Source organism: Triticum dicoccoides, chromosome 7A, assembly GCF_002162155.2.
Source record: "Triticum dicoccoides isolate Atlit2015 ecotype Zavitan chromosome 7A, WEW_v2.0, whole genome shotgun sequence".
Taxonomy (NCBI): domain Eukaryota; kingdom Viridiplantae; phylum Streptophyta; class Magnoliopsida; order Poales; family Poaceae; genus Triticum; species Triticum dicoccoides.
Genome location: NC_041392.1, coordinates 641,022,715 through 641,034,710, shown reverse-complemented (window position 1 = coordinate 641,034,710; position 11,996 = coordinate 641,022,715). Strand labels below are relative to the sequence as shown.

Sequence of the window (11,996 nt, the reverse complement as noted above, 5' to 3'; positions counted from 1 at the left end):
AGAAAACATTTTTAATTTTTTTCTGAATGCCCCCCTTTTAAAAAAATTATTAATTTTGTGTTTTTATAAAATGTTCATGGTTTCAACATGTTTTTTCGAACTTAAATAACTATTCCTCTTTCTAATTTTTTTGTTTTCTTAATTATATGGAATTTTCTAAAAATAAATGTTCACATTTTTTTAACTGTCCGGGCTTTCAATTTTTTAACATAAGTGCTAAAATAATCAAAGGGAATAAACCTTCGTAATAAAGGGACATTCATGCTTGATTATGCTTGTGTAAGAGGATTTATGCACTGCAATTAGTAATCCATCTGGTTACACTGTCGTAGGAGAGTGGTCGAAGCAACCGTGTTCCGATGGTCGTCACACATCCACCAAATGAGGAGGCATGCAAAAGAAAAAGGGACGAGTTGGGTGCTCGCCACCACGCCTACCAACTCCACCACTATTAAGATTTCACGAGCCAAACATGTCCAGTGAGAAGGCCGCAACTCCTTGCTCTTTCGCCTACCATTGTGAAGACCATTTTTTAACACAATTAATTATCTTTTTGTTGCTTGTCGTAAATAAAATATCTCTCCCGTTGCTTGAAACGCACGGGCATATGTGTGCTATTCTAATATAAGAGAGTAAAGAAGACCGGCCCCGTGCGTTCAGCCCTTTCCTCTCCCCATTCTCCACACCGGCACACCCCACCTCTGCCGCCGCCGCGCGCTCAGATGCCAATCCTCCGTCAGATTTTTCGTCTCCTCCGGCGACCTGGCGTCGCCATCTCTCATGACCCACTGCGCCGCCTCTCCTCTACCTCGCGACCTCTCCTCTCTTTCATGGCCTCTGCCCCGCCTTACTGGTCGCCACCACCGCTTGCACGGCGAAGTTTCCCTCTCATGATGGTTCCAGATCTACCTGTCCGTCGTGTTTCCCGGTATGCTCTCATCATCTGATGCCAAAATTTTCGCCTTTAGTTTCTTATTATTATAGTTTTGGATCTGGATTCTGACCGACTGTGGTTTTTTACCCCTTTTAATTATCCGAGCGTATTCGAGAAAAATCCCTTTTAATTATCCTTATGTGTTGATTTTTGTAAATAAGGCAGGGGGTGTGGGGTCTTATATTTAATCCGACGAAAATGAAAGGGGAACCGAAAAAGAATTGAATTTTCTGTCGGGTGCTCAGATTTGCTCTTTATTCTCTTTCGTGATAGATTTCCACCTGGATCTCGGAGCATGACTAGTGGGACAACCTTGCAAGATATGAATACTATAGCCGGCAAACATGATGCATCTTCGAATATTGTGGACATCTCTGGTTGTGATGAAAACGGGAGGAGTGCAACCAATAGAAGGAGCGCATTGGTAGCAAGCGATGCCGAAGAAGATGATATTCTTGACCTGGGATTTCTTCCAAAAAGCACACACCGTGATGGTTCTTTATACAGGAACACTCATTCGTGGAAAAGGATGTATAATGTTGATGACTGTAGTGAGAGTAAGTAAATAATCTCTCTTTACCTATTTCAATTTGTTACAAGCACCTTTTTCAAGCTATAGTGTCAACTGATGTGTTCTCTGTTGAAATCATCTGGCTTTTTTTCTTTACTTTCCTTAATTTTACAAGTTAAATGTAGATGCATTGGCATTCAGGAGTTGCATTTGTTAGGTTTTGCAAAAGTAGGGGAGGAAATTCTTCAGATTCCTGCATTACCTTAGTTTGGTTATCCTGGGCCTCCACCAACCCACCCCGGTTCGCCACATGACTGGTTTTTATCCTTTTTGTTGTCACCATGTACCGTACAGAAATATGTTCATAAACCGCATTTTTAGCACATGTTTTTGTACCATGAGCATTGAAGTAGGTTTAGTTGCTCCCAAGTATGCAGGATCGAAAATTATGATTTTTTATTATACAGACTGATGTTATCTACCATCAAAATAAAAAAACTAACTTACAATAAGACTTCTAGAAAGTGAAACAATAGAATATTTTCATCAAGGGCTGAATTGACTTGTTTTAGTAATTCTTGGGGTAGACATAACAAATAAATAAGTTTAGGGGGTTATGAAATAATCTGGGAGGGTGAAATGGACCTTTACTTGCTGACATGATGAAATGTTACCTGCTTTTCTTTGGGTTTCCTAAAACAAAAACCTTTGATGGAGTGAAATTCATAGTAGAAAGAACATCGATAATTTTCATTTGGATGAAAAGGAAACTTCCAGTAGGGCCATGGAATCCTCTAGTGACACGCTTACTTTTTGTATGACGACTATTTTTTTCCTGTATTGTTTTCCATTACAATTTAACTTATTTCTTTACTTTTTTTATGAAGCTCGGCTACCAGATCCCACAGATTGTGACATCCGCAATGGAGAATGCATTCGGCATCAACCTAATCGCGTGTTACAAATTTTCTCATTAAAGTTGGCTGAACTTACTCTGGATCTTGGCCCAGTAGAGTTGTATGGATACATAGCAGTGCGGGATTATCTGGATACATTGCGTAATTATGTTGTCAATATAAGCAGGGATGATCCCATCATTGTGAAGCAGGTGCGAATCCATACTTACCTACGATTATTTCAAGCAATAAGTCTACTTAATAACCCCCTCAAGTATAAAACAATGTATTTGTCCCCTTGAAGCATTCCATATGGTTTTAAGTACCCACTGGGGAAGTTCTCACATTAGGTGGATGTTGCAGTGTGGGCGAAACCATCTGAGGAAATGATTTATACAGTAGGGGGGGGGGGTCAAATACCTGACTTATGTCAAATCTATTCATTTCACATTGTAAGGCCAAACCTAGTGTATGTATGGAACAGCAAGCACTCTCAAGTCTTGTGATTTATCTGTACAGACCTAGCAGAATGGTAGTTTGGATTGTTTAGGCCACCATTACACCAAGTTTATATTGTGGAAAGGTGATTTACTATGAGAAACTTATAAAATATGGAACTGAGTGAGTATATCATGTATTCCAAACAAAATCAAACAGAATAGTTCGGGCTCTTAGTTGCTACTTAACACACCAGCATGAATCATTGCATCACTATTAAGTCATTTTGTTTTCTCTTCTCATTTCGACATGCTTATGTAAAAATTGGGATCTGAACAATGTCAAATAAATACCGAGGGCCAATTTCCCCCCCTCCCAAACACTGGTGTACACTATGTAACCAGTCAGTTTGATATGTGGCAAAGATGTTGGTCAGCAATTGTAAAGTATCACAAAATTAATGTTGCAAGTAAAACAGCTTAGAGAAGTACACCCTCTGTTCCTAATTGTAAGATGTGTTTTGGTAGTTCAATTTTTGAATTGCCAAAACGTCTTACATTTAGAAACAGAGGTAGTATAAAGCTTTAGTTGTTTCTTACTTCCATATGGAGAGCTACTAAACAGTAACAAATTTGTAGGGTTCTCTCATCGACATGGCTGGCCCTAAGCGAGGGATAGATTTGATTTCCAGTATTCTAGTGGAATATGACATGAGGATCAAGGTAGGTGAGGAAGAAAGGGATGATTACCAGCTGATTGATGGTGTAACAGACATAGACGACCTGGGCCCATGGAATCGTGCATTGAAAAATCGCATCCAAGGCGACTGTGGTGCGGTTGACTTAACCATAGCACGTGTTGATGACGCAGTCATGGCGAGTATTGAAGTTGCCGTGTCCGAAGTGCAGAGCAGTTTTCATCTGCGCTTGCGCTGTTTTATCGGTGGTTATAACGAAGGAATTCGGCTCTTCAATGGTACAGTTGGCGAGTCACGTCATTTAAAGAGGTCTGTGGTTGCTGTAGTGGATGGTTCCACTCTGGTTTTGAAGTTCAAGGCGGCCTCGGGGCCATCTGGTTCAGCGGAACGATGTTGTTCCTTCCAGGCAGACACGCATGGACTTGATACTCGAGAGATAAAGACTGATTTTGGGTTGATCTCAGTGAAGGTGACTTGGTCGACTCTGCGTACCAGGCTTATTGTAGGGCTTGAATAAAGTTTGTCAAAAAGTTGTGTCTGAGGAATGGGCCAAGACCCGGTCAACAGTCTAGAGTGAGTTGTACGTGGACACTGTTGAACTGTTTAGGGTATCTTTACATGTTTCTGGTTAACATGTTTCAGTACTATTACCTGACAATCCTAGCCATTTGGGGTACACTGGTTCTGGTATCTGTACATAGTGTTGTTCGTGCTCAGTCAGAGCATCTCAGTCGCTTTTTGACTACTTGGAGGGCAAAAAACGGCTCCAGCAACTTCATTTTTTAAGAACCACCAAACTTTGTTATTCATAGTTCACAAAACTGGGAAAATAAATGTGATCATGAGGCTGTCCCAACCAGACATGTCTACCACAATCTAAAGAATCAAAAAGCTTGGCTAGTAAATGGGCTTCTCTATTCAAGGCCTGACTCTCAGAAACAAAAACTACAATTAAATTTGGTTGTCCTTAACTTAATCTCAGCTACAATCAGACCATGAATACCAGTGCAGCCCATGTTGATATCATTAGCCACCTGCTTAGAATCAGTAGCCACTAGAAAATTGTGAAGTAGAAGATCATCCGCCAAAGATAGAGCTTCCCTGCAAGCGATACCTCTAGAGTTGAAACTTCTCTCATGCCATGAATTACTAGCGTACATGATCGAGTTGAAACTTCTCTCATGCCATGAATTACTAGCGTACATGATCGCAAGTAATTCCCAGAAGAGTCCATGCATACAGCCACCGCAGTGCCTCCTATACCAGATCTAACAAAATCTGTGTCAGTATGAATTTGATGAAGTCCCTCTTCGGCCAAAACAGTTGCCCAAAAACCAAAAGTTGCTGAATTTTGTTTTGGGTTGCCCTAAAACAGGGCACAAGTATTGTATATTTTGGGTATGACTGCGGCACATTAGAACCCAGTTCCTTCCACTGAGATATGGGTTCAAGAAAACCAAGCAGTTGTTGTGTTTCTACTAGCTAAACTTGGTTTGTTCTCCAGACAGTATAATAAGAAACCTATTTGCATTAGCATCACGGTTCTAATATTCCGAAACTGTTTGATCAGTGGTGCAGTGACATTAGTCTGTAATGTGTTCGACAATGGACACTACTTCAACGTTGCCACCTGCATTTCTCTTAGTCTTAGATGAAGCATCTGGTGTTGGCACAGATGTGGTGTCTTGAATGAAACCCTGCTGAAAGTTTGAGTCCATCAGCAGAAAATGAATTTGTGTTTTCACAAAGGTTGAATTCTGAACATGGTGATGCTGATGTGCCCGGACACTCGGCCTATAAGTTTCAGTCATTTTCATTAGCACCTATCATTTTGAATATGGCGATGCTAATGCACCCATGTTTACTCAGAAAATGAAAATGCAGGCGACTTGCTGCATTTTGCTGCGCACCCGGAGTATATTTGGTTTAGCACATGTCGTAAATCTTCCGAATAACATGTGAACAAAATTCAGGTTTGATCCCATATAACACTACAAGAATACTAGTTTCTGCAGATTACATTGTTGGCATGCTTTGTACATCAGCTGACCTTTGTTTAATAAAATTAAGAGATTTTTTATCTGCTGCAATAGTTGTATAACAACTTTCGGTAAGCAATTGCGGAGCATCTTTTGCTTGCTTCTTGTTTTTCTCTCACATGTTTGAGTTTGGATGGAACACAGAAAGGTCGCAGGGGTTGTAAAAGTCGCGTGGATTTCGTCGTCAAATTTTGTGTTCCATTTTCAACAGATTGGCTACAGTCTGGTTGAAATTTTGGACAGTTGAAGGGTAGTGTACTTACTAAAAGCGGTTGCGCGACTTGTCGCGCCATTTTTGAAACAAGTGTTTGTTCAATATTGGACTGCTTACATTCGAGACCGTAACTTTTATGGACCGGCTTCTTGTGTCGAGGTCAGCTCCCTTTTTTATGAAATTTTAACCAGGGAAAAGAATATTCGCCTCATAACCTTATCTCTAATCACTTGACAAAGAACTTACCAACTGTAGCTAGTTTATACTCCCTCCGTCCTAAAATAAGTGTCTATACTTTGTACTAACGTTAGTACAAAGTTATAATAAAGTTGAGGCACTTATTTTGAGCATGCTCAATTATACTTATTCTGGAGCGAGCTAGTTTAGAGAATCAACCATAATTTCATGAACGCCATTCTAGTTGTACAGTGCATTCAATAAGATAAAATGCACCATCAGAAAACATTAATTTTGCCCGTTAGGCATGCCGGCCAAACATATTGTGCCGCATGGTGGGGTGTGGAAAACCAAACCACACGAAAATCAACATTTCCTTAGGTGGCATGTGCTTGTTGATAATGATGACATCAACATAAAGAACACACTAAACTAAATTTTTCAAATAATATTTTTTGGAAAATTTAGTGAGTGAGTAATAATGGTGAATATATCATTTTACAAGATGAATTTTCACATTAAAATGATGCTAAAAGGTGATCATCATTAAAAATTGCCATGAAATCACATTTAACATTAATGCCACATGAATTTTCAATGCAATTTCCAATTGGTTCAACCGTATTCAAAAAATTGAAACATGATTTTAGCATAATACTAGATTTATTTTCAATGCATAAACATAAAAGGAACTGAAACAACTTAGAAAACACTAAAGATAAATAAAATGATTGATACCATAATTAGGTCCATTATAACCCACGGAAAAACATTATAAAAATCTCTCATCATTAAAGTAACTTTCAACATAAATTTGGGCTCATATTTCTCATTTGAATAGTGTATAAATAATTTATATTTTCATAATATAGCAGAAAATACACTGGAAAAACATTTTCATAACTCGGCCCAAAACCTATTGGTTTTATATATTAACTTCACTGGCCCAACAAATAAATTCATCCAAAAGAAAAACCATTTTGTGCGACCATAGATATAGAGTCAACCAGGCCATAGCCTGGAGGAGAAATTGGTCCATTCTATTTTTTTGCGGGTCAAAATTGGTCCATTCTACGACTGAATTCTGGACAGCATTTCCGCGTGGTTCTCGTCTGTCCGATCCAGTCGGACGGTCAGCACCGTGCCTTATAGCGGTAAAAAATTGCATATCTTTGATTGGTTAGTGCAAGTATCTTTATTCAAACGGTGAGGCAACGTTTGCCTCAAAACAAATTTTCATATCTTTGATTTAGTGGATTGGTGGTAAAAATATATGAACGGATGGGAAAAGATTATTGTGCAGACAACTGTTGTGATTGTACGTACATGTAACCTGGCCTCAAACATTATGGCTTTAAAGAGACTCAAACACTGTTCAAAAAGTTCCAACCAAAATCATACGCAAGAAAAAAAACCAAAGCTACACCCTCATGGAAAAGCGAGCGACCATAAGACCCAAATTCTAGCAGGCACCGCCCTTGAGGGCGAGCACGAGGTGGAGCACGTAGCCGCCCTTGACCTTGTACTTTTGCACCGTCTTGTCGGCGGCCATCTGCTTGCCATCGAAGATGAGCCTCTGCTGGACGGGCGGGATGCCCTCCTTCTCCTCGACATGCTCCTTGATCCTGTCGGACGTGTCCGTGGGCTCGATGTTGATCCCGATCTCCTTGGCGGTGGGTGTCTTGACCTTGATGGTGGTGCCGTTGCGGAGGCGGAGCACCAGGGGATGCGTCGACTCCTTGTGCACGTTGTAGTTGCCAGCAAGCGACCGTCCTCCAGCTGCTTCTCGGCGAAGATATGAGTTGCTGCTGGTCCGGCGGGATCCCTTTCTTATCCTAGACCTTGCCCTTGACGCTGTCCATGGTGTCGCTGCCCTCCACCTCCAGCATGATGGTTTTACCTGTCAGGGTCTTCACGAAGATCTACATCGTCTTAGGCGAGTCGCGACTTGAGTCGTCGAGGCTTCACTGGCGGCGAAAAGAGTTGTGTTTCGATCTCTTCTAGGTTTCTTTCGGGGACGGGGACCTCGGACTACGCGGATACACAACAAGGACGAAGGGACAGAGTGAGAAAAGCGAGGATTCATGTGTGTGTGTGTGTGTGTGTGTGTTGGAAATATGCCCTAGAGGCAATAATAAATTAGTTATTAGTATATTTCCTTGTTCATGATAATCGTTTATTATCCATGCTAGAATTGTATTGATAGGAAATTCAGATACATGTGTGGATACATAGACAACACCATGTCCCTAGTAAGCCTCTAGTTGACTAGCTCGTTGATCAATAGATGGTTACGGTTTCCTGACCATGGACATTGGATGTCGTTGATAACGGGATCATATCATTAGGAGAATGATGTGATGGACAAGACCCAATCCTAAGCCTAGCACAAAGATCGTGTAGTTCGTACGCTAAAGCTTTTCTAATGTCAAGTATCATTTCCTTAGACCATGAGATTGTGCAACTCCCAGATACCGTAGGAATGCTTTGGGTGTACCAAACGTCACAACGTAACTGGGTGGCTATAAAGGTGCATTACGGGTATCTCCGAAAATGTCTGTTGGGTTGGCACGAATCGAGACTGGGATTTGTCACTCCGTGTGACGGAGAGGTATCTCTAGGCCCACTCGGTAGGACATCATCTTAATGTGCACAATGTGACCAAGGAGTTGATCACGGGATGATGTGTTACGGAACGAGTAAAGAGACTTGCAGGTAACGAGATTGAACAAGGTATCGGATACCGACGATCGAATCTCGGGCAAGTACAATACCGCTGGACAAAGGGAATTGAATACGGGATTGATTGAATCCTCGACATCATGGTTCATCCGATGAGATCATCGTGGAACATGTGGGAGCCAACATGGGTATCCAGATCCCGCTGTTGGTTATTGGCCGGAGAGTTGTCTCGGTCATGTCTGCATGGTTCCCGAACCCGTAGGGTCTACACACTTAAGGTTCGATGACGCTAGGGTTATTAGGAAGACTTGTATGTGATTATCGAATGTTGTTCGGAGTCCCAGATGAGATCCCGGACGTCACGAGGAGTTCCGGAATGGTCCGGAGGTAAAGATTTATATATGGAAAGTTGTTGTTCGGGTTTCGGGAAAAGTTCGGTTTTTTCCGGTATTGTACCGGGAAGCTTCCGGAAGGTTCCGGAGGATTCCGGAGGGGTCCGGAGGTCAGGAAAATGTTCCACCACGTCCAATACAGCAGCATGGGCTATAGGGGGGGCGCCCTAGCCTTAATGGGACAAGGACACCAGCCCCCCCAAGGCCCACGCGCATGGGAGAGGGGAAACCCTAAGGGGGAGGGCCTCCACTTGACTTGGGAGGCACTCCTCCCCCCTTGGCCGCCGCCCCCAACCCTAGATGGGATCTAGGGGGCCGGCCCCCTCTCTCCCGACCTATAAATAGTGGAGGGGTGGGAGGGCGGCCACCCCCTTGAACCTGGCGCAGCCCCTCCCCTCCAATACCTCTCCTCCTCCGCGTGAGCTTGGCGAAGCCCTGCCGGAGAACTGCCACTCCATCACCACCACGCCGTCGTGCTGCTGTTGGACTCTCTTCCTCAACCTCTCCCTCCTCCTTGCTGGATCAAGGCGTGGGAGACGTCTCCGTTCCGTACGTGTGTTGAACGCGGAGGTGCCGTCCGTTCGGCGCTAGGATCATCGGTGATTTGGATCACGACGAGTACGACTCCATCAACCCGGTTGACTTGAACGCTTCCGCTTAGCGATCTACAAGGGTATGTAGATGCACTCTCCTTCCCATCGTTGCTAGATTACTCCATAGATTGATCTTGGTGATGCGTAGAAAATTTTGAATTTCTGCTACGTTCCCCAATAGTGGCATCATGAGCTAGGTCTATGCGTAGTTTCTATGCACGAGTAGAACACAAAGTAGTTGTTGTTGGGGAACGTAGCAGAAATTCAAAATTTTCTACGCATCACCAAGATCAATCTATGGAGTAATCTAGCAACAAGGGGAAGGAGAGTGCATCTACATACCCTTGTAGATCGCTAAGCGGAAGCGTTCAAGTGAATGGGGTTGATGGAGTCGTACTCGTCGTGATCCAAATCACCGATGATCCTAGTGCCGAACGGACGGCACCTCCGTGTTCAACACACGTACAGCCCGGTGATGTCTCCTACGCCTTGATCCAGCAAGGGGAGAAGGAGAGGTTGGGGAAGACTCCATCCAGCAGCAGCACGACAGCGTGGTGGTGGTGGAGGAGCGCGGGACTCCAGCAGGGCTTCGCCAAGCACTACGAGAGACGAGGAGGGAGAGAGGTAGGGCTGCGCCAACAGGGAGTGCAAAATCACATGTGTTGGGCAGCCCCATACCTCAAGTATATATAGGGGGAGGGGAGGGGCTGCGCCCCCACCTAGGGTTCCCTCCCTAGGGGTGGCGGCAGCCCCTAGATCCCATCTGGGAGGCGGACAAGGGGAGGGGAAGAGGGAGGCGCACCAGGCATGGGCCTTAGGGCCCATCTGCCCTTAGGGTTTGTCCCCTATTCCCCTTAGGCGCATGGGCCTTGGTGGGGAGGCGCCCTAGCCCACCTAGGGGCTGGTCCCTTCTCACACTTGGCCCAGATATGCCTCCGGGGCTCGTGGCCCCTCCCGGTGGACCCCCGGACCCCTCCGGTGGTCCCGGTACACTACTGGTGATGCCCGGAACACTTCCGGTGGCCAAAACCATACTTCCTATATATCAATCTTTACCTTCAGACCATTCCGGAACTCCTCGTGACATCCGGGATCTCATCCGGGACTCTGAACAACATTCGGTAACCGCGTACATACTTTCCCTATAACCCTAGCGTCATCGAACCTTAAGTGTGTAGACCCTACGGGCTCGGGAGTCATGCAGACATGGCCGAGACAACTCTCCAGTCAATAACCAACAGCGGGATCTAGATACCCATGTTGGCTCCCACATGCTCCACGATGATCTCATCGGATGAACCACGATGTCAAGGATTCAGTCAATCCCGTATACAATTCCCTTTGTCTAGCGGTACGATACTTGCCCGAGATTCGATCGTCGGTATCCCGATACCTTGTTCAATCTCGTTACCAACAAGTCTCTTTACTCATTCCGTAACACATCATCCGTGATCAACTCCTTGATCACATTGTGCACATTATGATGATGTCCTACCGAGTGGGCCCAGAGATACCTCTCCGTTTACACGGAGTGACAAATCCCAGTCTCGATTCGTGCCAACCCAACAGACACTTTCGGAGATACCTGTAGTGTACCTTTATAGCCACCCAATTACGTTGTGACGTTTGGCACACCCAAAGCACTCCTACGTTATCCGGGAGTTGCACAATCTCATGGTCTAAGGAAATGATACTTGACATTAGAAAAGCTTTAGCATACGAACTATGCGATCTTTGTGCTAGGCTTAGGATTGGGTCTTGTCCATCACATCATTCTCCTAATGATGTGATCCCGTTAACAACGACATCCAATGTCCATGGTCAGGAAACCGTAACCATCTATTAATCAACGAGCTAGTTAACTAGGGGCTTACTAGGGACATGGTGTTGTCTATGTATCCACACATGTATCCGAGTTTCCTATCAATACAATTCTAGCATGGATAATAAACGACTATCATGAACAATGAAATATAATAATAACCAATTTATTATTGCCTCTAGGGCATATTTCCAACAGTCTCCCACTTGCACTAGAGTCAATAATCTAGTTCACATCGCCATGTGATTAACACTCACAGGTCACATCGCCATGTGACCCACATCCAAGAGTCTACTAGACTCAATGTTCTAGTTCACATCACTATGTGATAATCACTCAAAGAGTTCTGGGTTTGATCATGTTATGCTTGTGAGAGAGGTTGTAGTCAACGGGTCTTGCCATATTCAGATCCCTATGTATTCACAAAACTTTATATCGTAGATGCTGCTACCACGTTCCACTTGGAGCTATTCCAAATTATTGCTCCATTATACGTATCCGGTATCTCTACTCAAAGCTATCCGGATAGGTGTTAAGCTTGCATCGACGTAACTCTTTATGTCGAACTCTTTATCACCTCCATAACCGAGAAACATTTCCT

The 11,996-nt window shown here is 43.8% G+C and overlaps 1 protein-coding gene and 1 pseudogene across 1 annotated transcript; one reads left to right on the top strand and one right to left on the bottom strand.

Annotated features, from left to right (window-relative positions):
• The first annotated feature begins 638 nt into the window (after positions 1-638).
• Positions 639-4,206, top strand: LOC119331730. The gene is made up of 4 exons (XM_037604896.1): positions 639-928; positions 1,208-1,491; positions 2,333-2,553; positions 3,418-4,206. The coding sequence occupies exons 1-4, from the start codon at positions 723-725 to the stop codon at positions 3,991-3,993; spliced, it is 1,287 nt and encodes a 428-aa protein (XP_037460793.1). The 5' UTR covers positions 639-722; the 3' UTR covers positions 3,994-4,206.
• A 3,162-nt stretch (positions 4,207-7,368) lies between these two features.
• LOC119331732 lies at positions 7,369-7,834 on the bottom strand (annotated as a pseudogene).
• Between the last annotated feature and the right edge of the window lie 4,162 nt (positions 7,835-11,996).